The sequence below is a fragment of the Pogonomyrmex barbatus genome, unplaced genomic scaffold (genome assembly GCF_055798465.1).
Source record: "Pogonomyrmex barbatus isolate J1 unplaced genomic scaffold, ASM5579846v1 scaffold7, whole genome shotgun sequence".
In the NCBI taxonomy this organism is placed as follows: domain Eukaryota; kingdom Metazoa; phylum Arthropoda; class Insecta; order Hymenoptera; family Formicidae; genus Pogonomyrmex; species Pogonomyrmex barbatus.
The window spans coordinates 8,555,854-8,582,253 of NW_028297171.1; the positions used below are offsets into that span (position 1 = coordinate 8,555,854).

General features: G+C 34.0%; 5 protein-coding genes across 8 annotated transcripts in view; 3 read left to right on the forward strand and 2 right to left on the reverse strand.

Annotated features, from left to right (window-relative positions):
- Positions 1–286: 286 nt before the first annotated feature.
- On the reverse strand, positions 287–3,524 carry LOC105434037 (sulfotransferase 1C4-like). The gene is made up of 6 exons (XM_011649609.3): positions 2,975–3,524; positions 2,525–2,624; positions 1,986–2,151; positions 1,524–1,650; positions 1,335–1,432; positions 287–794 (listed from the first exon to the last, which is right to left on the reverse strand). Exons 1-6 carry the CDS (start codon positions 3,180–3,182, stop codon positions 510–512), a joined length of 984 nt encoding a protein of 327 aa, XP_011647911.2. The 5' UTR covers positions 3,183–3,524; the 3' UTR covers positions 287–509.
- A 1,236-nt stretch (positions 3,525–4,760) lies between these two features.
- Positions 4,761–5,551, forward strand: LOC105427230 (cytochrome c oxidase assembly protein COX19). Its single transcript, XM_011638928.3, has one exon. It carries the CDS (start codon positions 4,980–4,982, stop codon positions 5,241–5,243), a length of 264 nt encoding a protein of 87 aa, XP_011637230.2. The 5' UTR covers positions 4,761–4,979; the 3' UTR covers positions 5,244–5,551.
- Positions 5,552–5,769: 218 nt separating this feature from the next.
- Positions 5,770–7,142, forward strand: Ppcdc (phosphopantothenoylcysteine decarboxylase). Its single transcript, XM_011639018.3, has 2 exons — positions 5,770–6,268; positions 6,358–7,142. The coding sequence occupies exons 1-2, from the start codon at positions 5,843–5,845 to the stop codon at positions 6,520–6,522; spliced, it is 591 nt and encodes a 196-aa protein (XP_011637320.1). The 5' UTR covers positions 5,770–5,842; the 3' UTR covers positions 6,523–7,142.
- Positions 7,143–7,206: 64 nt separating this feature from the next.
- The window catches only part of Mmp2 (Matrix metalloproteinase 2), a 187,830-nt gene continuing 168,636 nt past the window's right edge, over positions 7,207–26,400 (reverse strand). For 2 of the 3 annotated variants that reach the window (XM_089083307.1, XM_089083306.1), the window contains exons 8-12: positions 11,005–11,390; positions 10,414–10,712; positions 10,019–10,122; positions 9,434–9,700; positions 7,207–9,036 (exon numbers count right to left, since the gene is read on the reverse strand). In XM_089083307.1, the coding sequence (XP_088939433.1) occupies positions 9,441–9,700; positions 10,019–10,122; positions 10,414–10,712; positions 11,005–11,390 (1,049 nt within the window). In that variant the 3' untranslated portion in view covers positions 7,207–9,036; positions 9,434–9,440. The remainder of the gene's footprint in view (positions 9,037–9,433; positions 9,701–10,018; positions 10,123–10,413; positions 10,713–11,004; positions 11,391–26,400) is intronic. The other variant, XM_089083308.1, reaches the window with a different exon arrangement.
- LOC105434040 (uncharacterized) lies at positions 23,742–26,052 on the forward strand. Of its 2 annotated transcripts, none has more exons than XM_089083309.1 (3): positions 23,742–24,055; positions 25,063–25,359; positions 25,644–26,052. In XM_089083309.1, exons 1-3 carry the CDS (start codon positions 24,021–24,023, stop codon positions 25,912–25,914), a joined length of 603 nt encoding a protein of 200 aa, XP_088939435.1. In that variant the 5' UTR covers positions 23,742–24,020; the 3' UTR covers positions 25,915–26,052. The 2 variants fall into 2 exon arrangements, with proteins under 2 accessions (XP_088939435.1, XP_011647913.1); XM_011649611.3 differs by having other exon boundaries at positions 23,742–23,950.

The window sequence follows — 26,400 nt, forward strand, 5'->3', positions numbered from 1 at the left end:
TATTTGTATTTTACACATTTTGCGATCTGTATTTAAGAAATTGATGAAATTCTTTAGGATTTAAAATTATATAATATTAGATTTCTTGATTTATCTTTACCAAATCTTCATAGAAAAGGAACTTAATCTACCTTAATTTAATCTACCTTATTGTTCAAACTTTTTTTACATGTTCCCAATATGATTCAAAAGCAGTTGAATTTACAGAAAGTATAAATAAGTTTTAGATTTAAAATTTTAGGTATTTTATATATATAAAATTGAACGAAGAGAAATAAATTGAAAATTTATTGGGTTTTTGCGAAATTTATTATGATTGTTCATGAATTGATCACAACATTGTTCGAAAACCGGTTCAGTAAAAAAATACGAACAATTTTCGATGATCTAATCATGTTTGTTTTTACTTTTTGAATTTATATATGTAAATTTTAGATAAATGCTTATCTACATCGCCAACCATGTATCGTCATTTTAAAAAATGTAATTAGACAAAGAATCTACAAATCTCAACTACTGATTGGAAAAACCAAATCCGAATCCTTCAAATTGTCAGCGATCCATTTGCTGAATTTTTCCTCGATTTCTGGTGTGAACATCTTTTTCCAACCACCCGTTGCTCCCTGGCGAATAAACGCTTCCGGTTGTATCGCAAGGCCGGGACTCGCTTCATTTACCATAGGATTTTTACGAAAGTTCTCTATTTTTAAGTGCTCTATCAATTTGGCGATCATCTCATTATTATAACTTTTACCGAAGAATGCAGCAACTTTTTTGATGGTTCCAGGTAAATCCTGTACGAGATAGAGAGAGAATATTAATTTTAAGATTATAATATCCTTATATTATAAATGTACATAGTATTTCTAATCATGGATGCTATATTTCTATTATCAAATATATAATTGCTTCTAGATTTAGCAGTTATAATTAGTTATCTAAATGACATTTCAAATTTTCAATATACAAGTTAAATTAATGCATTAATTTTGTTGATAAGTAAATAAAAATTAAGAACGTTAATGAACATAATAAAATTTTTTAATGCTATTTTATGAAAAAAATCTAGATAAATGATTCTGTTTATTATTTATATTTGAATTGTATTTTATTGAATTTATGACTGATTTTAGAAATTAACATTGCAATCTGTACGTATATATTATTATAATTATATTAAAAAATATCTTCTTGAAAAGGATAATCAGGATGTAATGTTTATTTAAACAGTAGAAAATATTGTACATTATGTATATTAATAATATTTAAAATTTCAAAAATTTTAAATCTTGCTATATAAAACTGTTCAACGATAAAATTTCTGTCTATCTCACCTTTATTATATCTTCATAAAAGAGAAACAACATATTTGCTCTATTTTGTCTTATCGCCCAAGCTCCTTTTACATGTTCCCAGTACGGACTCCATTGCGCTGAAATTGCGAAAGATTGGCTCTTAAAATATTAACTAAGAAAAAAGAAATTAAACGAAAAAGATTCATTGACATTTTAAATAATATTTACTGTGATCATTCATGAAAAGATCGCAGAACTGCTCGAAAGTTCCCTGGTATTGGAAATGTATTATGTTCTTTTGGAAATTGTACCACGAAACCATTACGTCTCTTGGATTTCTTGCGACATATATGATCTGAGAATAAAAAAAAAAAAACATTTCTGAAAAGTGTTACTTCGATATAAAAAAATTGAGATTTTAATTTTTTTATGTACCACTTTGATATACTATAAATTTAGATAAAAAATTGTTCTGGAATATTATTTAAAACAGCTGAATGCTACAACACTGAAATTTATATAAATAATAAATTTTTTGAAAGTTTGAAATGAAAATTTCTAGAAAAAGAGTAATTTGATTTTGTAATCCGTTTGTTAAATCTTTTCTTTTTAAAAGCAATATGTACAATATAGTATACGTTTATATAGTATATATTTAATAATTTATGAAATATTTGATTGTAAACACACCTTGCACGAGCTATTTAGGACTGTTGGCAACAGTTCGAGAGGCATATGACTCTTGATGAAACGCGGAGATGGCTGTTCTTGCACAAATTCAATGCTAGTTCTTTCCGTATTAATTCTGTCAGGAATATCTTTCACTACGATATGGCTGTCTAATATTGCTCCTATCCTAAAAAGAAAAAGAATTTTTTTTCTAATAAAATTGCTTTTTAATTTAGGAGATATAATATTATTTTATTATCATTCATAAAAAGATATAATAGTAATAAATAAAATAGTAATTAAGAATTTTCATATTTTCTTTTAGATTCTTTTTCCAAAAGATTTGATCTTATTCATTTTGAATAAATAATGTACATAGCAAAGAAATATTTTAAACGCATTCGTTATCAGTCTTTAAAATGAAATTTAACTGAAAATTTTGTTGTTCTTTTTGTGAGAAAATTTTTCTCTAATAATGTAAAAAATACGAATATCATATAAGAAGAAAAATCGCATTCTCTACTTTTTTACTACACATATATATACATGTTATACTGTACTCTACAAAAGGAAATCTCTCTAATAAATGTCTTCGACGTGCTTCATCAAAATTCATGTCATTCGCCACCAGCCATATAAGTTCTTGCGTCACCGTTGTACCTAATCGATGCATAAATGAATTTAATTAATCAGATAATATTCAGAACTGGTTGCTGAAAGAGAAACTTAATTAGCCATAATAAATAACAAAATTAATAAAAAAATAAATTTGATTACAACTTTGAAAGTACTTATCTTGTAAAAGATCTCTATTTTCACGAAATTGCTTCTTAAAAATTACAAAGGTCAGCAAAATTATACGTGTAAAAAGGAAATTAATTATATAACAGCGAATTTAATAAAAGAAGAAGCAAAAAGATTAATTGCAAAAAAGTTTTCTTTCAAAGAAAAAAGAAGAAGATTAAAAATGGCAATACAAAATCAGCACCAACAATTTCATTAAGACTTACCTGTTCTAGGATGTGTAACGATCCACGTGTCATCTGGGCGAGTCTCAAAGTTATATATTTTATCGCCGGTCTCGGTATATTTATAGGGCATGAACCATTTTTTCTCACCGATTTTAACAAATCCGCGTTTGTGAACCGGATACATTTTTAATAGTTTGGCCGCCAACTCACCCTCGACGCGTTCCACTTTTAAATCTTTGAAATCCATGTTTCATTAACAGTCTCCTTGCTCGCGAAATAAAAATGATAATTTTTTTTCGTGGGTATGATTGGGGATAACAAGCTAATTACAGAAGGTAAAGTTCACACAGAAATGTTAACACACAAGCGAACTTTTTCGTTCTGCGGCTGGACACGCAGATATGCTTGTTTAAATATGATGAAGTAAACATGGGTCCGATTGCAACGCATTCGTTATCATTCTTGGATGTATAAATGATTACATTGATAAAAATGTTTCGATGAGATATAGAAGGATATAAATTAAGTACGTTATATATGTTAAATGGATATTTGATGATAATCAAATGACACATACAAGCTTATTGCAACATCGAGAGATATCTAATAAGAAGAAATAATCTAGTAAGAAGAAATATTTCAATAAATATCTTCTTATCTACAGCAGATTTATTATTAATAAAAAATTATAAATAAATCTTACCTTTTAATCAATTGTCAAAAAATTAATTTGACAAATGATAAAATTAATCGAGAAAATTAATCGAAAAAGAGAGATTTTGTTAATATCTTATTGTTTTCGACATTATTTTTATTTTAAAATTATCAATTGCATCATTCTGTTATGATTTTCTAAGTTAGACTTTGGATTGGAATAGAAATTTATGGTGGGGTATTATTTTTTTCAATTACAATCTTGCGTCCTTCCTCTTTTTATATCGCTTCAGTATTTTTAGAATTCTTTTATGATATTTGACGAGAGATAAGTTGATAATAAATGTTAACAAATGTTCTCACTGGATGACAAAATATTATTCTCGTCAATAAATGTTGTAAAATAAATGCTTCTAAGTACTGAAATGGAAAAAAATTCGTCGTGATTGAATACAAAAAAAATTTCCTTTTTACATAAAACTTATAAAAAGGTAATTTTCTTTATTATAGCTAGTTTATAAAAACAAATTTAAATTTTCTTTGTTTTAATTATTTTATTCTAATGTAATTGAAAATTCAATATTCAAATATTCAATATAGAGATATTAGCAAATATATACCTAACAAATTTTCAAATTTAATTTTCTCGAAAACGAAACCTCAATAAAAAATTTTTTTAAAATTTTATTCTATATTTTCGATTTATTTTTCTTGTTTTTTTGAATGATCATTTCTCTTTTCGGTTTTATCGTTTATGAATGATATAATGCAACATTGAAATTGATATAATAACAACTTTTATATAATGGAGATATACTGAAGTGATGTTGAGAGCCTATATCTAATCTATAGAGACACGTGTGTGTACATGTGTTGTATATGATTGTCATACTTTATATTCACGAACACATTCGTAAGTTGCGAATCATGCTCAGCCGGTCATTAACAGATAGCTCAGACAGAAAGTAATGCAAATAATCTTATCATGTATGTATTGTGTTAGATATCATATGATATCTAACACAATACATACATGAGATATTAGATATCATAATATGATGTAAAAATGGAAATAGAGGACACAAAAAGCTCAAAATTAGCACCAATCGCGTATTCTCGTCACGTGTGCATTTTAGTTCGCCACTTGTAAGACCAGGGACAGATGGCACTGGAAATCGTCTCACCCAGTCTCACCTTTTCCTCCGGGGGTGTTCATTGAATTGACACTGTGGCCGAGCAGGGGGAGAGGAAAGGAGGAAGTACGGGATGATCACAGCCAGCCAAGATGGCGAGGCAACGAGTGGGCTGAGAGGTCGTTTTTCTGCGTTTTTTTTTTCTCCACACGTAGTGTTCCTCGCATGATCTCCGCACAGCCGTGAAGTGGCGTATTATGTCCTCGTACACGTTTTCCCAGAGGCTGTTCACGCCGACGCCACCAGAGCGGGGCAGCTTCCCGTTGGACCATGAGGGCCGTTGCAAGAGCACCATGATCAAGTACATGCGCTGCTTGGTCGAGAATCGCAATCAGAACACGATGTGCCGCGACGTCGCCAAGGAGTACCTCGGCTGCCGCATGGACCACGAGCTGATGGCGCGCGAGGAATGGTCCAAGCTCGGCTTCGCCGACGAGATCAAGGACACCAAGGAAACGTAACGTCGATATCGTTCTCCGAGAGTAGATTACCCCGAGAAGGAGGGGTCCATCGTTGCCATCGTCGACATCGTTGTCATTGTTACTTGTTCCTCTCTCGAGAGTGCCCGATGCACTTCCTCATCTAATCGGTGCTCTTGGAACTTTCAATGTAAATAAAATGCCAGACAACAGTTCGGCGATTTAGTGTGTTCAAACAAGAATACGCACTGCCAGGAGTAACAAAGACTTCCTCCACGCGAGTGTGTTGAGAGATAATAACAGTAAAAACAATAGGTTTAAGAGGGAGACCAAGTAAGAAGAGAAAGAAACTGAACAATACTAAAAATTTGCGTATCTATCTTTTATTTTCGTAAGAAGAAAGATTGAAAATTAAGTTATATATAGCTCGACACTTGTTGGGTCGGGCTTGTCAAAGCTTTAATGTAAAGGTATCCTCGTAGCTTGTTGTGGCTGAATTGTGTTGCAACCCAAGTGGCCTAAGAGAATAAAAATATCCCATAAATATAATAGAGAGTTCCGATATTTATCACGTTGAAAACTGATAAATTCTATCAGACTTAATACAGATTCATAAGGAACAGGAAATAGAGGTGAAGAAAATGGCAAGCTCCTCTAGGAAGAAAGTATTAGTAGGCTGCACTGGTAGCGTGGCCACGATTAAGCTGCCGCAGTTGGTGGAAATACTGCGACAGAACCATCTGGAGGTCAGAGTAGTCGTGACGGAGAGAGCTAAACACTTTCTGAAGGATGCTCAGCTACCGCCTGAGATCCAGGTCTTATCTGATACAGTGGAGTGGGCAGCCTGGCAGGATCGAGGTGACCCGGTATTGCACATAGACCTGGTGAAATGGGCAGATGTGTTCGTGATAGCGCCGTTGGATGCCAACACCTTGGGCAAGATTGCCAGCGGCATATGCGACAATATTGTTACCTGCGTGGCGCGTGCATGGGACCCTGCAAAGCCGCTCCTCTTCTGTCCAGCTATGAACACCAGGATGTGGGAACATCCGATTACAATGCCTCAAGTGAGATAGTTTTTTGATTGAGTTTTTTTTTTTTATAATAAAAATAATCATGAATTGTCATGATGAACAATCATTTTGTGTTTTTTCAGGTATCGCTGCTTAAATCTTGGGGCTACAAAGAAGTGCATTGCGTGTCCAAGACGCTGATGTGCGGCGATACGGGGATGGGTGCGATGGCTGAGGTGGACACGATTGTGCGGTCCACTTTGCGAGCTTTGAACCCCTGGATGGACCAATCGGATTTGTGTCCCTAGCAGCGGCTGAGAGCGGCCTCTTCGTGTGAGCCTCGTCGACGACCTCATGAGTTTCGATGAGGCTCTCTTACGTCGAGAACGCAATATTGAGATCTCCAAAGACGCGCTATGGTGCGATTCGAACATACGCTTAGTAAGATACACGCCAATATCGCTTATCTCTAATAATAAATATCGGGACGAGCCTATAAAGGCCTGGATCTTTGGGGGCTGTATACGTATCATGTGATCACGTGTTTATGTTTATCGATAAAAATATATATAAATAATTCTCGAATTACATTATTTATTGTGAATTTTATTGTTTTATTTTTACATGAACCATGTGAGGTAATTGTTAGTTAGAGAAATTTATGTAAGCACTCCGCAGATAGCAAAGTCTGAGTTTGAACGCATCATGGTCGTCGTATTCTTTGCTCAACCTGGAATAAATTAATCATACCGCGAGGAACAAATGAGATAATCGTAATTATATCTGTCCAGTTGCCGCAAAATGCGATATATAAATATGCTGTATAAAAAAAAAGAAAAGATTCTGTTGACATATCCTAAAGTTGATTCAGAATGTACATGCTTTTGTTAAATATATGAACAATATATATGAATGATAAGCATACAAAGTGTATTTCTTTCTCCATTTCTTAGTATTTTTGATAAGAAATATTCTGTAGAATGATAAATATGTTCGGTAAAATCACTTTATTTTCATATATACACAAATAAAGCACGAACTGACAATATATAAAATACGTATACAGCATATAATCAGCACATTACACTAATTTTCCTTTAAGTTTGGAATAAACAAAGAGTTTCTTGGAGGGCTCTCGCATCTCCTGAAATGTGAGATGTATTGTTCGATGCGCTTATTTCGTCATAATAAAGGTAGTCTCAATTAGATGATAAAATCATCAAGTTAAAAGAGAAATATATCATTTATATCCCTCGTCTTCGTTTCGATACTGCGCGCTAGGATATATAGTACATTTCTGCAATATGCGCGACTTATATTTTATATAATTATATGTAACATGTTTATATATATATATATATATATATATATATATATATATATATATATATATATATACAGAAATGTATGTTGGAGAAATACATTACTAAAAACTTTGTACAGACATATCGCGATATTAAAATCGCAGCCAATTTCTCTTTCGCAAAAATTTAAATAGTCTCTACTTTCCTTTCTTTACATTTTAATTTTTTAAATTAGCATCTCAATTATTGAAGATTTCGATTTAAAAATTCTGCCTGAATTGAAATTCGAAATTAAATGCGAAATAAGATTTCGTTATTTAATTTGCAATCTTGAGGTTTTTTATTCATTTGTAATTTAAAAATCCATTGGTGTTTTATGCTGATAGAAAATCGACCTAAAACAAATCAGAAAATACGACCGCAGGTAAGCATCTTGAATACACCAGTATTGTATATAAATTTGACTCTATTTCTTTGATATTACACTAACTACTTGATCGCGCGCGGTATATAAATATCACAGTTTATAAAACTGGCGACACTGCATTTTGCCCGTGTCCTCTTCTGCTAAGTATTATACGATATCAATAATTAATATTTATATAAAATACGGCTCTTGGAATCGACTATTTTATCGTTTAGAGATTGTCAATTTGATTGCGACTACGAATAATCGTGTCGCAATTTACAACAGGACGATCGCGGAATTTCTTGTTGACGCTTGGAAAGAAATCCTTGGAAAGAATGTATGTGACGAGAATTCTTATTTCAATTAAAAAAGCTTTGTAAAAGGAGTATTGAAAAAACGTTGGATGGATTTTCGGCAGTGGTAGTTTATAAATTGATATCGCAAAATTATGATATCCTCAAGAAATCTTTCTCTCTATTGTTTTTTTTTTAATCTTTACGAGGATTGATCATTTGTTTGTTATGCGATATATAAAAATTACATCTTAAGTTAATTGTTTTGCACATAAATGCGATCGTGTAAAAGGCAGTATACAAAAATATGCTTTTCAGCGCAGTGGTCTTTCTGAGATTGATGATATAGACCTAAGTCACATATCTCTTACAAAATTAAGTCAATAATTTTGTAGTATACCGAAATAGAAAATGGAAGTAAAAAATGTATAGAAAAAAATGTTCTGCCTTCGTAATATATCTCAGCATTATATGATTCATCATCATAAAATATATTTTCGTTGAAGATATGGCTTCGTGACTTAGTTCGATATCTTCTTTAGAACTTCGAACTGTAATCGAGATTTCTTCATCGGAAGGCTCGGCGACGAAGTCGATTCCGTAGATGTGAGTGCCACAGGTATTCCTTTGAAATTCCAGACCGTCGATATACGAACGATCTTCCATCTCTTGTGTTCGCCAATCCGTCGATGTCCTCACTTTAAAAATCCGATTGATTTTCTGATATTCGTATTTCGCACGCAAAATTCTTAGGTGAGGTACAAAATTCTTCCCGTCGTACATCGTCAGCTGGAAGGACAAGATTCAATTTATAATCTGAAAGCACAAAAAGGCAGAAGAATATAATAATAGTTCTTTTATTTTCAAATTCTTGATTTAAAGGCATTCAAAATTTAGTTATTAAATTAAAAAATTTCAAACCATATAAGTTTACAAAATTTTATATATAAATGGAATTACGTATAATTACTTCATAATTATATCTCTGATTTTGTTGACAATTGACAATTTACATATAATATTTACAATTATTATTAAAAATTATTAAAAATTAAATTCTGCATCTCATTATTATTATTTTATCGTCTGCTTTAAATGCTGATGTTAATAATATTTAATATTAAATATTATTTTATTATCATACATACTTTTTGAAACTATATTTATATTTGCTACTAAAAAAATGAATATTACAATGACAATAAATAATTACCTTGTTTTTACACGTACATTATCCTTGTGACAAAGCTCGCAACAACCATGGCAAATATCGGCATAATTTCTCCTGTGACAACAGTGGCGGAAGCGGAGATAATTCTCGACTTCCTGGGCAGGTTGGTCTCAATGTCGTTCGTCTCCACGTCCGGTGGCGGACAACCCATCCAGACTGGTGCCGACAATTTCTGCTTCTCATGTGCCACCCTCATCCTAAGATCGTCAAATTCCCAGAAACCTTTGCCTTTGAAGAAATACGTCTTGCCTGTCGTAAAAAAAGGAAGAATTATAGAGAGCTAAACAAATTTTACATAGAGAATTATTTACAAAGAGATTATTTTATTATACAAGAAAAATTAGAAATGAATAAAATATCAAGGAACATTATGTAGTTGCCTAAAATTTCTCTTTTGCACAATGAGAAAATATACTATTTTCATTAAAAATATATCACATTTGATATTAAAAGTTAAATTAAATTTATTCGTATAATAGGATAATTATTTTAATAGAGTAATATTTAAGCAATTATTTCTTTCTGACAAAGGGATTTTGATCGGCAATGTTGTTTTTCGAAATTTACCATTTTTCCACTGGAAAACGGCGTCGATGTCATTTCCGACGCCAGCGAACATGCTCATGTCCCTGGGATAATCAAGTTCCACATAATTAACAGATTCGTCGAACCTGCATGGAGTAAAGATAGGATTAAATTGGAGAATATTATTTATAATAATAATATTAAATATTATTTAAGAATTAAAAAATATATATAAAATGCAAATCAGATTGCAAATATCAATTGACACAAATTTCATTATGTGTCTGAAAATTGTAAATGAAAATTGAAACATGTTTTTACTCTAAATTAATATTATTTTTTATTTAACTTTAGATGGTTGAAAGTTGGAAGTTTAAGACTGCAATAATTAATAATTTATAGACAAAAAGAAGATATAAGAATCATATTTCAATCACCTCCAATACATGGAGCCGCTGAAGAAATAAGTTCTGCCGTTGTGGCCCCACACCATAGCGCCGTCGATTTTTTCTAAGGAAGATGGCAATCCCAGATTTGTGAGCGGTTTCGGATAACCCGGCACTAGATGATTGGCGTCAAAGACGTAGTACTCGCGATCGATGAAGAAAACTATTTTCTTATCCGGTCGCTCGTACACAGCGTCCACATGATCGATGTTCCTTGGCAGATTAAATAACCTGGTGATCTCCGCTGGATATCCTTCATAGATACCCTGATCTCCTATTCGCCATAGGTACTGAAATAACGGATAAAAACATTTCTTTAATACGATGGTACATATTTTTTTTATTTCACGAATAATTTTATTATACGTTTGGTAATTGAAAAACTAAAGATATAAAATACTGAACGTTTATTTTTTGTTTTTTGAAAATAACTATCAAGATTTTTTCTTCAATGAAGCGAAATAATTGCCTAAAAAGTTCAGCATCATATTCTAAGATTCATCAAGCCTATTCCTATAAAAAGATTCTAACTTTCTCCATCCTTGCATTTCTTCCTTCTTTTTAAATTTCATTGTTGCTTACTCGTCCTTTGAAAACGAAGACCTCTCTGCGGATGATGCTGATGGCGTCGTAGCTCGTGTCGCATTTGTCAGGCACATCGTCCTGCTGTGGCGGAGTCCATCGATGCCTGAATCTCGGCGTGGGCCTCATCGTCGTCGTTGTCGTCGTCGTCGACCACGTCGTGTGATGCCGATGGGGTTTGTGCGGCCGATAATCGGGTTTCTGAGGATAACGAGCCGGCTGCCGAGGTCTGCCGTCGTCTGGATAGTGATTGGGCCTAGTGGGTCTTGTCCTCCAAGGTCTGTACGTTGTCGTCGTCGTCGTAGTCGTCGTCGGAGGTGGCGGCGGTTGCTCCGGTGGCAGTGGTCCACCTGGTATATTGCCCCACAATTTACCTTCAGGAGCACCTAAAAAAGTAACAATTTTGTTTATTTATTTCATCCATATTCTTTTGTGTTTATATGATTCATAAGCCTTAAATTCATAAATATGTGAGGTAAGTTCGTTTAAGCTAATTAGTAATTACCTATGGCCAAAATGGAAAATTTATCGGAAATATTTTTTTCTTTAATGAGCACACCGAAATGTATGGAATAAAATATGATATAAATTACTAATTAAGATATTAAAAATTTTAATTGTAATGAATTACTGTACTATATAAAAATATGTATGATAATATAATACATATTTAATAATTAGATAATGTAAAATAATTTTTACATTATATTTACATTATATTTAATAATAAAAAATAGGAATTCATTTATAAATATAAATTTTTTTTTAATAATTTGTTACAATTATGATATAATGTATATTTAAGAATATACCACGAAGATGGAAACATTTGTTTATAGGCACGAAATTATTGCGAATTATTTCGTTTTTCGAAGGAAATTTTCCGGATCAAATGTGATGACAGCTAGCATTGCTTATTATCGTGAATACATTGGCGTATTCAAGACCTATTCATTCGAGAAAGGAATACGAATAAGCTAATGTGAAAGAAAGCAAAAAGAGCTGATCCCGTTTTCACTCTTTGCATCCGCGCGATGAATTCATTCCGTCGCCTTTCAGAACCAACCATCTCGTAAAAAGAAATTCCGTAACGGGCGCGGTCGATATCGGACATTTGTAATGAGGACGTATCTGCAAAAAGCGCAGATGAAAAGAAGGCAAACTCATCGTTTGAACATTGTACTCGCATAATTGCAGCGATATTTCGCAGCAGAATATTTCAATTGGCAAATGCATCGTAGTTTCTTTACTGTAAACGCGCATCGCTATTAAAAAGAAGAGAACATATGAAACATAAAAAAAAATTTATATAACGGATGTACATAAAATATTAAAATACATAAAAGGTACTCCTCACAAATTTTGCTTTTTACAACGTGCATTTATCTAACAATGGTTAAAAAAAAAGTTAAACATAGAATACCGCTCGATATCGATCGAAGGTTGCAAGAAAAATTGTGCTTTAAAATTTATGCTTATAAATTTTCCCTGCTGTTGTGTTTGTCTTCTGAAGTAGCATTAATTAACGTAATTTTAGTTTATCGAAACTATTTGCCTAGTTTCGGGCGGGCGAGTTTTCTTTTTTCGGCAAACGGTGTTGGTGTGCTTTCAACGAGCATCGCATCGGCCTGATCAAATAGAATGCGTTTGCAATTTGTCGAGAGGGCTATTGACTCTCACTAATATATACGAGCATTATTTTACTTTGCGTGATTGACAATAGAGAGGAGGCTTTTAAAATACATCTCCGCGCACAGAGATTGATTTTGTGCCATGGAGTTTCACGATCTACCTCAGAAAATTGAATTTCCCGATATTACCATATACGAACGTATTACACGGCAACCGTATATTTTTATTGCTTCCATCGCGAATATCAGTTTTCCTTTCCGCTTCTCGTTACACCGAACAAGATGTAGCTACATCAAACCGTGCAATCAAGCCTAAATAGCAAATCGGAATGCTCTAATAATTACTGCATTCCGGTCTAGATTCGATTTCATGTGGATTGCCATATATTCGATTTAATAAGAGGCATATGCGAAAATCAAGCGATATAATTCTGATAATCGCTTAAAATCCATATAAATTTAATCATTAAAATGAGCGCTAATATGAGATACGCATTAATGTGTATAAATTTAATGAAAACCACAATCTTTTTACTTGCATTTCGAGCATTTTAAAGTCTTCTTAATTTTTTGCGAATCTTGCAAATTTAAGATAAAACGTTTTATTGTCTTTATTAACAGTTTAACAAAAAATATTAGAAAATAAATCTTTTATTTAATCCGCTCTTGTTTTGATGTTAAAACAATCCCGGAAAAAGTAACGAGTCATTCTTTTTTAGGTAGATAACAATAACGAGTTACTTTAAAAAAAAAAAAAAAAATAACTTTCTCAACTTTACAGATAATTTATATAACACGTGGATGAAATTCGCATCATGAGAAGAACGTATCGTTGCGTAGAGTTACCTTGCGAGATTAAATTGCCGTTGCGAAGCAATAAAGTTTTCCGATGACAAATGCGCGCGGGAGCGAGTAAAATTTGGTTTTATCGCGCGATTTGGTTTTATCACACGTGTGCACGATGCATTTTATATTTTTGCCCTTCTCTCTTTCTCGGCTACGTGGAACGTGCGGTAATATCAGTGCGGGCAAATCGCTCGTTAATTCCACGGCCACGACGGGATTGACGGGAGGATTGGTGAAATTACCAAGTTTGCGCTCGCGAGCCAAATCGCGCGACGTTCCTCCTCGTAACGTGCGTTACGCACGTGCGTATGCGACAAACAAATTCGCGCGATTAACCCCCGTGCATGGCATTTACGCATATACCCCGGCCTGCGCAAATTTTACGCCAAATTTACGTTATCGATCGTTGAAGCGAAATGACATTATGTAACTCGTGCCGAGGGAACATGAAACAATAAACATGATTCGCGTAAACACGCATAAAATATGAAAATGAAACGGAAAATGGCAGAGAGAGAGATTAAAATCCACTTTGCGTGAGTCACGAACCGCGGGACAGAATTGAATTTTAAATATGATTTTATACATAAAAGATTCATAAATTTAGGCGGTAAAATGAATGCCGCAAACATCTTGAAATGAAACGTTTTTTTCTGAAAATATAAAAGACATTTAGGAACAGTGTGGAAATGTGGAAAACACTCTCGAGTGCTCGAAGAAACTTTTTACGCAAATCTTTTTGAACGGAAACGAACGTGTATATACGTGCGTACGTGCGCATATATTTTATATCCAAGAGAATGGAAGTTTAAAAAGGTTTCTCGCGATGGTTTTTGGCGAGCGTTCGGCGTGTTCGGTCTGCCATTTGCATAGAAACTCATGCGGGAAATCGGCTGCGGCTTATCGAACGACACGGGGTTGCGATATCTCATAGGACGTAATGGCACACTGCACGTTCTGCAATCGAATGATAATTAATATTCGCTGGTGACCTACCAATTAGCGTCTGAATCTAGACTGTGAAAGATAGAGAGATAGAGATAGAGAGAGAGAGAGAGAGAGAGAGAGAAGGGGGGAGGGTAAAATGAGGAAACCACCAGTTCCTGAATACCGAATCTAATCTCTACTCTCTCCAAACCGTCGATGCAATTACAATGACGCGCTCGATAATTGCCGCTGCCTTCGCACCCTCCAATATTCTAACTGTCTCTCTCAAATCCTCCCCTACCGAACGATCTTTTCACGCCAGGTGATTATAACAAAGAAGTTCACCTCCCCGTTTCTCTCCTGATCTCGCCGTTAGCTTCAAGTTTTATTACATTAATTTGAGTGCGAGGGTGAAGTTTATAAGGAAACGATATCAATAAGTATAAGTACTCTAAATTCTCATGCGTTTTTAAATATTTGATATTCGCGATCTCAAATTTAATTCTGAGTAAATAGAAATTATTATTTAACATACATAGGAATTCATGATATTTATAATTTTATTCTCGAAGAAAGAAGTTTTATTTCCGCGATGCAAAGTATTTTATTTTCTAAAAGTAGTCATATTTGTTGAACTTGGACGATCACACATTAACGCTGCAGTGGCAACGACGAGAAATTACGATTTCTGAAAATTGGATACGACCCAGACGCGACGATGGGTCCAACTTGGCGCCAGTTAAAAGATAAACGGATAGGAAAGAGGGAGAGAAAGAAAGAGAGAAATAGTAACGATTTCGGTAAGAGAACGTGAGGAGTGCGACGCGAATGTGCACGATGCAACGACGTCGTTCGAGGATGCATCTTCATCAACCGTCGACGTGAGTTTCCTCCAAGATTCATATCGAAGGGAGGGATGTTTTCGTCCGGCTTGGAAGTAACATCGGAATTTATTGCCGCGAATGCGCGCGAGGTATATATTGCGCGTGTAATAAAAAAGAAAGGGAACGCCTCTCTTTATAGCGTCATAAGCTCGCGTCATGAGCTGGCTGACATAAAAATTCTGGCCGAACCGGAAGTCTTTCTATTCAACACAAGCTGCAAACGCTTTCGATAAATATTTTTAATCTTCTCGCTTCTTAAATGCGAATATATCGAACTCTAACGTAATAATAATTTAAACAATTAGCAATGTCAATGTGTACCGCGCGTTCACAAATATCTTCTAAATTAATTATAATTGAAGTTACATAGGATCGCGCAATGTTAATGTATCCCGTGATTGCATCCGGGAAAGAGAAGGAGAGTAAGTACGGCGATGAAAGTGAGAATAAATCCGAGAGACTAGAAACGTGATGGATGAAACCGGAAATAATTGATATAAATGAAGTATTTCAAGCTTGCCTCAGACCGCTATCATCAGTTTCCGTTGCAACAGGCACGCCGGGAGGAATTTCCCCCCGGCGGAATTGCCGCGTTTTCCCAAATTAATTAAAGCGCGTTTAAAAAATCCGATAAATTCGAAATAAATTAATGAAATAAGGGAAAATAAAAAGAGCGAGGAAGCGCAAAGAGGAAGAATGAGTTTTATGATATAACATGATACATTAATACCGCGATACGGAACGAAGATGTTTCATACGTACGTCGCGTAATTTAATATTGATGGTAGATTGAAGGATTAAAAAGAATTTGCGGGGAAAAAACGGGATTCTTCTTTTTTTTTTTTTTTCATCGTCGGGGATTGGAAAGTTGGAGAGAGCTTTACAAAGTTGGAGAGAGCAACGCGTACTTCGAACGGAGCGAACGCAAGCTTTACGCGAACGTAAAGGAGAAAAGTGTATTTTGGTCCGTCCTTCATTATCCCTGACAAAGGAACTTTCGTACGTTCCACAAGAAGTGGTTTTACCGCATTGATTCACCGGAGCCTCCGTTTCCTTCTTCCGGAATTTCTCGCGGGAAATACAGAATGGAGCAGAAAAATCTGCGGATTGCGGTTTGGTGGTAATTTAAGGATCTGCGAGATTAAATTTTGAAATGCCTCTGGTTAGAATGATTATATCGCAACGAATACAATATGATCCGATTCTTTCCAACCTTTATGTACTTTATTTACGAGAACAAAGAAAAAAATGCGGCTGTTACGCACAGTTGAAAAGAGAGATAATGAAAGAGGAAACTTGAGTAAAACTGTGTTGAAAGATTAAAGTGAAATTGATAGCGGGAATTTTATTACATTTTTTAATAGGAAAGTATTTAAGCATACTTTTATTATAATAAAAATTTGGCTATAATTTATCGTAAGAAATTACTTCTTACGATAATAATGTAGTTTATGATTGTGACCTTTTTGTGATGTTTATTAAATAAATGGTAGTACTCTCTCTTTTGAAAAATTGTATTTAAATATAAAGAAATTACGTGATTGCCATAGATTGTTGTAATTCAACAGCTTAATTAACATTCATTTCAAGCAAGAAACAGAGAAACGTCCCAAAATGTAGAGATAATAATGGAAGCCTCGATTATCAAGATTGATAGATCATTAAGTCCCTTATAGAGAAAAGAGAAAGAGAATGGAAGAAAAAGAAAATTGTTGCGGTTTGCGAAGATTTGTTTGTCACGAAAAAACTGTAAATCGAGCTTGTTATTTATGGGGCTTTGATGAGGTTGCGAAAATATTTGTTCTCGCGATTTCGTCGATATTCCGTTCGTAAATCGATTTAGTGAAATAACGAGTCTATTTCCTTAGAGGCACATGTCACACACTGCGATCTTTTTGCAAAATTATTTTCGGAAAAAGAAATTTTTCCTCAGAAATATTTACCGTTTGACTACGCTATTTAGCTTTTATCGAACACATTGTGTGATAATTATTTCTTCCGGTGTGCTTTCACAACATACATATTTACATTTGAAATTAAAATGCTCTTATATTTTATTTTTGTTAGCGACTGCAAAGTTTGTTTATTAACAATTTTCTGTATAGCGTTATCCTGTTGATATTGTTGCGTTTTTCTATGTTGCGTTCCTCGCATTCTGTTTTCAGTTTCATTTCGTAAAAAACAATATTTGGTTTATATGGTCAGCGTGTTCTAATCACAGAAACCCGTCAAATAAATATATTTTTTCTCTTTTTTTCGTTGAATTTTTCGGATTAAATTACGAAAATTGCAACTTGAAGTAATTTTTCCAAATTAGATCTTCTTTTCTGTCTGCGTGCGTTTGGTCTGAATAACTTGACAATATGGAATTACCTCCAGCACCAAACTTTGATTTAAGACTATAGTACACAAACTTACTTGACATCAAAACAATCCCATAATAGGCTTAACAAACAGATCTTATTTATGGCTGGTAAAGGAGATATATTGCAGCGAGAAAACAGCTGCGAGGGGCATACCAACTAGTGGAAAGGGGCACGTAAATTCTCACGAGGAAGTATCTAGGGGTGGGAGAGTTAGATACCTAAGAGAGCTTGCAAACTTTGGTTTCTCCTATATGAACAAGCTGAGTTTTGCTAATGCGGTTGCCACATGCACACCATATTTTTTTCTATATTTTTCTTTACGCACGTAACATATTTTTATGCGTACACTCAATATGACGCAAATCTAATTATAAAATAAATAAATACGATTGATAAACCAACTATTGGAATATATTTTTTAATTTAATCTTGCCGTTATCACTCCTGTCATTTTTTATTTAAATATTTTTAATAAGATAAAGAGAAGAAGCAATCGGCAGTGGTGGTCTGCAGCAATTACAGATCAGATTGATAATAATAAATTGGGAATTACCTGGCAGAATAAACGAAGTAAAGAATTAAACATGAACTTGCCAAAAGGAACGAAGGAGAAACGCACGAACGAATTCACACTTCTTCGAATTCATCGACGTGATGTACGCCATCGATATCCACATCCATCGTCCATAAACCACCGGTCAGTTCGGACCGTAATTCCATCGTAATTCCGTCTGCGATACCCCATACCAACAATCTTTGCCCTCGTGCCCGGAATAAATCATGCTGAGTTGGAAACCCTTTCTCGATTTGGACCTCCGAACTTTCATCGTACTTCGCACTCGGAACGAATGTTTTTTTCGACTTTGTAGTCTCTAAGATAACGATATCGCCTTCCCCCTTTTACCTCCTTCCTTTTCTCGATCGCGTGAATCAATCTCACCTCAAGAGAATTTGAGTTTCACCTGATTTCAGACGTACGACTACTTCCATTTTAAGAGTCAAAATCGATTTTTAAAATTATAATTTTATAAAATTTGGAGAAAATTCAAACATCACGGATTTGTAAAAAAATCTTTAATGTGTCACGATTAGAAGACAAATCCAAATAAATAAATTCAATTTAAATAATTAAACAGAAAGAAAAAAATAATTAAAAAAAAGAAAATATATACCATTTCTATAAATGTTAAATAAATGATATCTAAATGATTTCCGAGGAAAAAGAAGAATTAAACATTTTTCCTTAAAAAAAAGTTGAGTAATCGATAATTGCAAACGGAATTTTTCTGTGAGGCGTTTTTACAGTGCCTGTAAACTTCCAGTCGGATTGTTGTTGTTGCAACAGCTAGAAAAAGAGAAATTATCTCGTATTCAACAACAATCGCTCGAGTTTTTCGCTTTCGGGCGCCGGCCTGTACACGGATATCGTCGAAAGTTTTCCGACTAACTTCTTTTTGCTTACGTTGCAACTCGTTTCCCGCTTTTTTTATCCCCCGGGATACGAGAGGGTGGAATTAAGAAGTCCACCGAAAGAAATCGCGAAAGTTCGCAACGAACATAGATTATTGTGCTCCTCGATGTATCGAGGTAAAGAAACGAAACGAACGAAGAATAAAAGAGGGATGGTTGAGGTAATCGCGAAATGTATCGGTAAGTATAATTGGCCGATCGAAAAGAAACACCCCGCCTACGCCGACGTTGCGTTATTTATCAGCGCGAGCTTTTACTATCGTTCGCACTTACGAAATTAAATCGCGTTGTCTCAACGAAATTTTATTCCCCTTTTCTGTCTTATCTATGTATTTATGTTCTCTTCTTTCTCTTCTTAATGTTACAAATGGCATTAATGTAATTAAGCTGCGCTTACTTATTATTTCAAAGTCGACATAAATATGCAAATATACATTGATAAAATCCAAGAATTCTTATCTAAAAGATAAACGATATCGTTTGCGTACGTTTTTATGGATAGTTAAAATAAATTCATAAATTGATTTAAATATGTCAAATGTTTTATTTTCATCGCGTTACTTACAAGTATATCTTTATATTTCTTGATGAATTTGTACGTAGGAATTTCAAGGAAAGCAAACGCCCATTAACGCTACATAATTAAAATATTTTTTAAAAGTTTAAAATTGCAATGTCTTATGTTTTTATGATATTAAGTATAGGAATCCTCGAACAAATATAATATTTTTTGCGAAGTGAAAAAATGTTAAACGAGATCCACTCGAATGGGTTAACGAGGTGTTTCCGCCGGGACGGTGCAGCAATGAGAGGAACAATAATTGAAGGATCCAAATGATACTTTGATGACTATGTTCTTCTCACGGGTTTCCTTGTCAGAATTGTTTTTTCATTGCAAATGTGTTTCTTCAGTGTGCACTCTTGTGGAAACATATTTGTCTTCCCCCTTCTGTAGATCGTTCTAGCGGTAATAAAGCAATACGCGAGAGAGAGAGAGAGAGAGAGAGAGAGAGAGGAGGGGGAGGGGGCAAAACAGAATGGGATTTATTTCGCATTCTGGAAATAGTTCTTTCCCGCGGAACATCCTATAAAAACGGAAGAATAATACAGAAAGTAATAATGAAAGAAAAACACAAAAACGCTGCATATGAATCCCAAATGTCTACCTATCATTAAAAACAATATAATTATAAAAAGATAGACATTTATATAAAAATAAATGTACAAAATAGATAAAGAAATTGAGAGAATGTAATATTACACAGTAGTTAAATTGTTTATAAAATATTTTTCGTCAGTGTTTAAGATTATAAAAGTAATTCTTATTAACTTGTTGACAAGAATACGTCTTTATAACGTCTTTATAATTTAAAAAGATAATTGAACGCAATTAAGTAAGTAAATAAATTCAATGGAATTACAAATAGAAAGGGGGGAAAAAAACGCGAAAATAATTTTCTCTCGTAATGACTTTCCCTTTCCTCTTCCGCGCGATTTCTCGCAAAAATTGCAAAAGGAAAACGCACAGCTTCATTTATCGCGATACAATAGCGTAATCGATAAAGCTGACGTCGTGATCGATATACAGAAACGGAATTTTAGTTTGTTTGCGTCGAGTTAGGTTAAGGATCGATAGAACACAGTTTTTCTTCGCGGGAAAAAGAGAAAGAAAAAAAGAGGATGTTCTTTTCGGGGAAGCAGGCGACTCGCGTTCCCGCATAATCCGACGGAAAAGAATGAAACTCGAGGATAATGGGGAGAGACTATTCGCCTTCATCTCTCGAAGGCGACGGCGTGTCGTAAACCTTCAGCTCGCTGGTTCGAAGAAAGAAAGAAGAAATGAGACAAAGCAGACCACTGCGACAAGCAAGCGAAAAGCGAAGGAAAGGATTCGGGCGCGAGTGTCATTGCGCGATGGGAATGCAAGCAGAAAATGCAGATGAAGAATTCCGTGGAAACGCGAGACTTTAGTCAAGAGAGTATATTGTGAAGTAGTTCTTTAAGTAAATATTACGACTGACGGATTTCTACATATACTTGCATATAACAAATACTATATATATATATATATATATATAATTATTGGGTTTTTTTGGTAAACAAATAATTCTGTACATATTCCAAGAATATATTTTCATCGCTTAAAATATGCTTTCATTTTTTTGCTCTTTTACTAGATATTATTTTTAGGAAAAAAATTATGGAAACAATTTTATTTTCATTATTCTAATAAAATAAGATTTTTCTACATTTATAATTTTTTAACAAATTTCGTTCTCCTCGAGGGAAACATTCTACTTTTGATATCATATTAATTTTAATTCCAAAACAAAAGTGTTGTTACAAAAGTGTTTTATGTCGACTACAATTCGACAATATTCCGCAATCTGCCATAACTGCACGATTCCAAGTTTATTGAAGGCATTAAAATTTTAACTTTCATATGCTGTCTGTACCAGCTACTAACATTATTCGCTATAAAAAGATATCACAACATCTATGATGTGATTTATTATTAATAATTTCAATTTTAAAATAAAGGACACACCGTTCCATTTCTTAACGAGAGATATTACATTCAAAATTAATCAATCGTATCTCACGAACGAAAAGCGATCGGCTTGAGCAATCCCAAATCTGTCAGACATTGTTAAACATTCAATACCCCTGACAGAAATCCAATTTAATGTTGGAAGTTACTCATTTTAAGTAACATTGAACAATAGTGCATTTAATAAATAATTAATCACCATCCTTCGATATTAAATTTCTATCTAGGGTTTTACAGAAAATGGCGATCTGTCGTAATTCAATGAGAGCTTTAGAATATTAATGATTTGACAGAAAGACGATTGCCACGACAGGCGAACCACTGTCGCGCGCAGCGACGAGCAGCTGATTCGTTCAAGCGAGCGAGTCAGCTGTGCGTACTCGCTACTATGCGCGTAGTAGACGCGACCTATCCCACTCTCCCCCCTCCCTCCTCCAATCTCTGCGCGCGTGTCGCCTCATTCATAAATCGAACGCGCGCGCGTAATTTTACGCGGATGCTGTATCTTCGCGAAAAATTGATGTAACGATGCGAGACAAAAAATTTATTTTCTGGTGATTGCATTTTCGCTCGAGCCTTTGGCAGGATTGTCAGAATCTTCGTCCCTATCGTATACAAGATTTAAAGTCTCCTCGAGTGGATTAACGTAAATTTGATCATTGTTGAGCAGAAAAGAGCAGAACCAATTCAAGAGAAAAATTTCTAGAGAAAAAGTTTCTTGTATTTTTCGCATCAGTAATAAATACGTGGGGCGATAATAAATTTCGAATTTTTCCTTTAGACTCGTCTTGACTCGCAATGGGATTTGTTTCAATTTGTGAACGTATATTTTATATGTATTACAAATTTTTGCAAAATCGATTCCACTGCGGAAAATGCTTATATATATATATATCAGCTTTGTGAGCAAACAATTTCAAAGTCATAACTGGAGCATGGAGAAAACTGCGCACGTTGGGTCAGAAGTTACTAATATACAAGGCAGAACCTTCCCCCTCATGTCGAAAGTTTTCTCAAACTGCGAAGTCCTCATGTAGTTTGCTTTTATTCAGAGAGTTAAAAATATTGTTCGTTTATAATTCTAGAGGGTAAATAGTCGCAATTCTTCGCGTGACCTTTGACATCGTTTTCTATTTTTTTTTCCTTTGTACTTTTTTCCGCATGCAACACAATATAATTTCTGTTTCATTGTGCGCGATTTAAATATTGACGCCGTAAAGAATCGAAACAGGAAAACGAAGCGCGAACGAATTGCAGCCAAAAATAAAACACGAGACGTAGAATCGACGTATGCAATTGACAATGCATTCTATTTTAGGATTTTTTTTTTGCGTAACTCGCAGTTTCCGTTACCCGGATATATCTCTCTGGATTCGCGCGAACACAGCCATCAATTTCACGCACGTATCATGCATTTTATTTCCCCTTCACAAAAGTTACACCGACCAATTTTTATTCCTATACGTGAATTTTATGTCTGAATTTTATGTTAAAAATGATCCTCTAAAATCTCTGTTTGAGAAAACTCTGTTTTTGTTACTTCACAAGTGAGATTTCAAATGAGATTGTATGCGCTTTCAAAGAATGAATGATATAAATGAAATAATTTTATCTTTCTTTTGTTATTCTTAGTTAGAAGAATAACAAAAGAAAGATTCATTCTTTTGTTGTTCATACACAAAAGCTAAAATTCAGATTTAACGTATCAGTAATTTAATAATTTCTCAGTTAATATTTAACGCATATCTAACAATTGTAATTTATATTAAAGATTCGATAGAGATTAAATAATATTCCTCTGTTAAATCTAGAATTTTTTAAAATTCTTGGAAAAATTAAAAATTTAATGTTTTATAGATATAAATTTACAATTTTAATCTATATAATAAATCACATCAATTTATCAAAAATTTTTTAATTAGTTTATATCTTATTGGATATTCTATCATTTTTGAAATGAAAATTTTTTTTCCTCTTCTCCATTTTCAAACACGAGAATCGTTCATTCGTAGTTTCGCGCCAGTTTCCATCATCACGCGGAGTTCCGACATGTTGGTTATAGCAGCCGACGGCCGCAGCCAATGGCAGCAGTGCGAGACGAGGACGACGTTTGTCGAGGGCGTCTCGTTTTAGTGCGGTTGTCAGTTCGCGGTTGCGACTTGGATCGTGCGCTGGTATAGGAGTGACGTTATTCGTCGTACTCGAGATGGCGACGAATTGCTTTCTTTGTGAACAACGTTCCGAAGACGCTCAAGAGAAATCGTCTAACGTGTAAGGCTCGAATGTGACTGTGACACACGCGCGCGCGCGCGCACATGCATGTGTACATGTGCGTGTATGTATGCGGCGCGCGAGTGACTCGCGCCTGCGTAATAGGTATCTTCGACAGAATCTGGGAAAGTATATCCAGACAGATCAATAATGATATATAAAATTTCGCATAACAATATTCAATTTGATTTTATCGTCGCAATCGTACAATTCAGCACGAATTTAAAAAAAAAAAAAGAGAAAAATACAGGGAATATCAACGATGAGACTGTAAATGGAATTATCAGAGATGGCGCGGCTGTCGGTTTTCTATGTTCAAGACTCATAAACTATTGGTCGCGTTTAGCAGAAGAAGCAATCTTGTAACTGTTGTAAAATTTTTTAATATCATTGGTTTTTATAACTTTAGATCCAATGAAGAACTAGTAAGAATGAACCATTAAAACTATTTTAGAATAGTTGCAAAGCTGTTTTTTCTGCTGAATGCAACCATTATTTTTTCAAGGTAATCTTCACCAAGTTCTGATTAAATTAACTAATGATTAATTTAATCGAAATACGATAAGCTTTTTATAGATAATTCAAAATTAAGTTATTAAGAACCATACGCAACTTATTTAGATATATCAGATTATTGTAATTAATTTTTAATTTTTACTTGATTTTTATTAACTTATTTTTTTTCAGAGTTTGTCTTTAAAAGAAAAGAATAAAAAATAAATTAAAACCAGATTAAAATTAATTCGTATTGATCGAAATGATAGAAGTTAATACAAGAATTTAATCAAAATTATCTTCAAACTCGTCAGACTCGTTTAATCTAGAAACATTGTTAAACTATTTCTGAAGCGCATATCTTTTTTTATTTTTTGATAAAGAATTTGTCAGATTATTTTATTTTGTCGCATAATTTTCATTTTCTAACCTTCAAATGTGATCAAATAATTGTCAGTCTTTTTTCGTTTATAGATATATATTGAATATGTTATAAATTTTCTGCATATTTTACCATGATGTAACATAGAGAAATTCAAAGAAGAAAAATTTCTGAAAAAATTAAAATAAAAAGAGAATTGAAAAGAGTAGTTTTCATGCCATTTTTCAATCTCTAGATTTGTTCAAGATGAGGATCGCTGGAAGAAATGGTTGGAAGCGATTAGCAAGGCTGATGACGACGTGCTCGCTCACTTGTCATTGTGCTTGCCACATTTCTCGGAAGCTTGCTCCGCAGGCTTGATTCTGACGAACAATGTCATTCCGAGTCTGAAACTGGTGCCAAGTTCCTCCAATTCAATCGCGAAAGCCGCAGAAATCGACCGATCATCACCGCAAAGAAAACCAGAAACTGAACGATCATCCTCGCTCGAACGATCACCTACGCTATCATCGAACAAATCGATCGTGAGAAGGTAAAAAAAACAATTAAAATTAGTTATTTATCAATAAATCAACAATCGATCAACAGTTCATACAATTAGTTTCCCAGAACTTGCATTTGAAATACATCTCCTGAATTTGCATTTGTAATCATCAGCTTCAACGGAAGAATGCACAGAAAAATTTGCAAAATTCATATTTACTTTCTCACAAGGTGGAATAAACAATTGATAAACAATCTAATACCAATCAAATTGCGCTAATTTAGCCCTGAGATTTTCTGCCAACGTTCGATGAATATAATCTCTTTTTCAAGGGGGCGACGTGTTCACATGTTGACGGAGGACGAGATGAAGGAAATGCCGCCGATCAAATATGTGCGCAACCTCAAGGATGTCAACTGGGACGAGATATCAAAAGTGCCGGAAGAGGCGAAAATCGTCTGGGAGGTGGCGATGGAGGAACTGAAAGAGGACAACGATACGATAAAGCATCTACAGGCGCACATTCGTCAGCTTACTATAACCGTTCAAAAGCTCAAGAATGCGTTGAAAACACGACAGAGAAGAGCAAATGCTCTGCGTTAGGTTTATAAATATAATTTATGCGTTCGTAAGTGTATCAGCAACTTTTTTTAGATAATTCTTACATGTGTAATTCTTATATGTTTTTTTAAATAATTGTTATAAAATTAATAAAAAGATACTTTAATTAAATAAATAAAATGTGCATCTTCCCTTGATATATAATTTTAATAGTTATAATTAAAATTGGAATATCTTCCGATGCTCGAAAATTATAAATTTCATGGTTAATAATAATTTTTTTTTATTTATAAATCATCTTCCTGAGAGTTTATTACACGTTACGATGATATAAAGCTAATTTTCGAGTTTAGTCTCGATTTATTTAGTCGTAAATAAATAGGAAAAACAAGACATCGAAACGGTAGGGAAAGCACTGCAATTACGCCGCGAATAGAAACCCCTTCTTTCTTTCTCTATTATGGCGAATGAGACTAAGCTGATTCTCGCTATCGCGGTGTGTTTGCATCTGACAATGCGACTGTACGA

What these genes read in the sequence shown, in the direction of transcription:
- LOC105434037 (XM_011649609.3), bottom strand. Translation starts at nt 3,182, where the DNA reads ATGGATTTCAAAGATTTAAAAGTGGAACGCGTCGAGGGTGAGTTGGCG. An exon ending in TCCTAAATAGCTCGTGCAAG is followed by an intron (nt 1,651 to 1,985) that starts GTGTGTTTACAA and finishes TTTTATTCTCAG; the next exon opens with ATCATATATGTCGCAAGAAA. An exon ending in TTTATGAAGATATAATAAAG is followed by an intron (nt 795 to 1,334) that starts GTGAGATAGACA and finishes TATCTCGTACAG; the next exon opens with GATTTACCTGGAACCATCAA.
- LOC105427230 (XM_011638928.3), top strand. Translation starts at nt 4,980, where the DNA reads ATGTCCTCGTACACGTTTTCCCAGAGGCTGTTCACGCCGACGCCACCA.
- Ppcdc (XM_011639018.3), top strand. Translation starts at nt 5,843, where the DNA reads ATGGCAAGCTCCTCTAGGAAGAAAGTATTAGTAGGCTGCACTGGTAGC. An exon ending in ATCCGATTACAATGCCTCAA is followed by an intron (nt 6,269 to 6,357) that starts GTGAGATAGTTT and finishes GTGTTTTTTCAG; the next exon opens with GTATCGCTGCTTAAATCTTG.
- LOC105434040 (XM_011649611.3), top strand. Translation starts at nt 23,886, where the DNA reads ATGGCGACGAATTGCTTTCTTTGTGAACAACGTTCCGAAGACGCTCAA. An exon ending in CAAGAGAAATCGTCTAACGT is followed by an intron (nt 23,951 to 25,062) that starts GTAAGGCTCGAA and finishes TTCAATCTCTAG; the next exon opens with ATTTGTTCAAGATGAGGATC. An exon ending in AACAAATCGATCGTGAGAAG is followed by an intron (nt 25,360 to 25,643) that starts GTAAAAAAAACA and finishes CTCTTTTTCAAG; the next exon opens with GGGGCGACGTGTTCACATGT.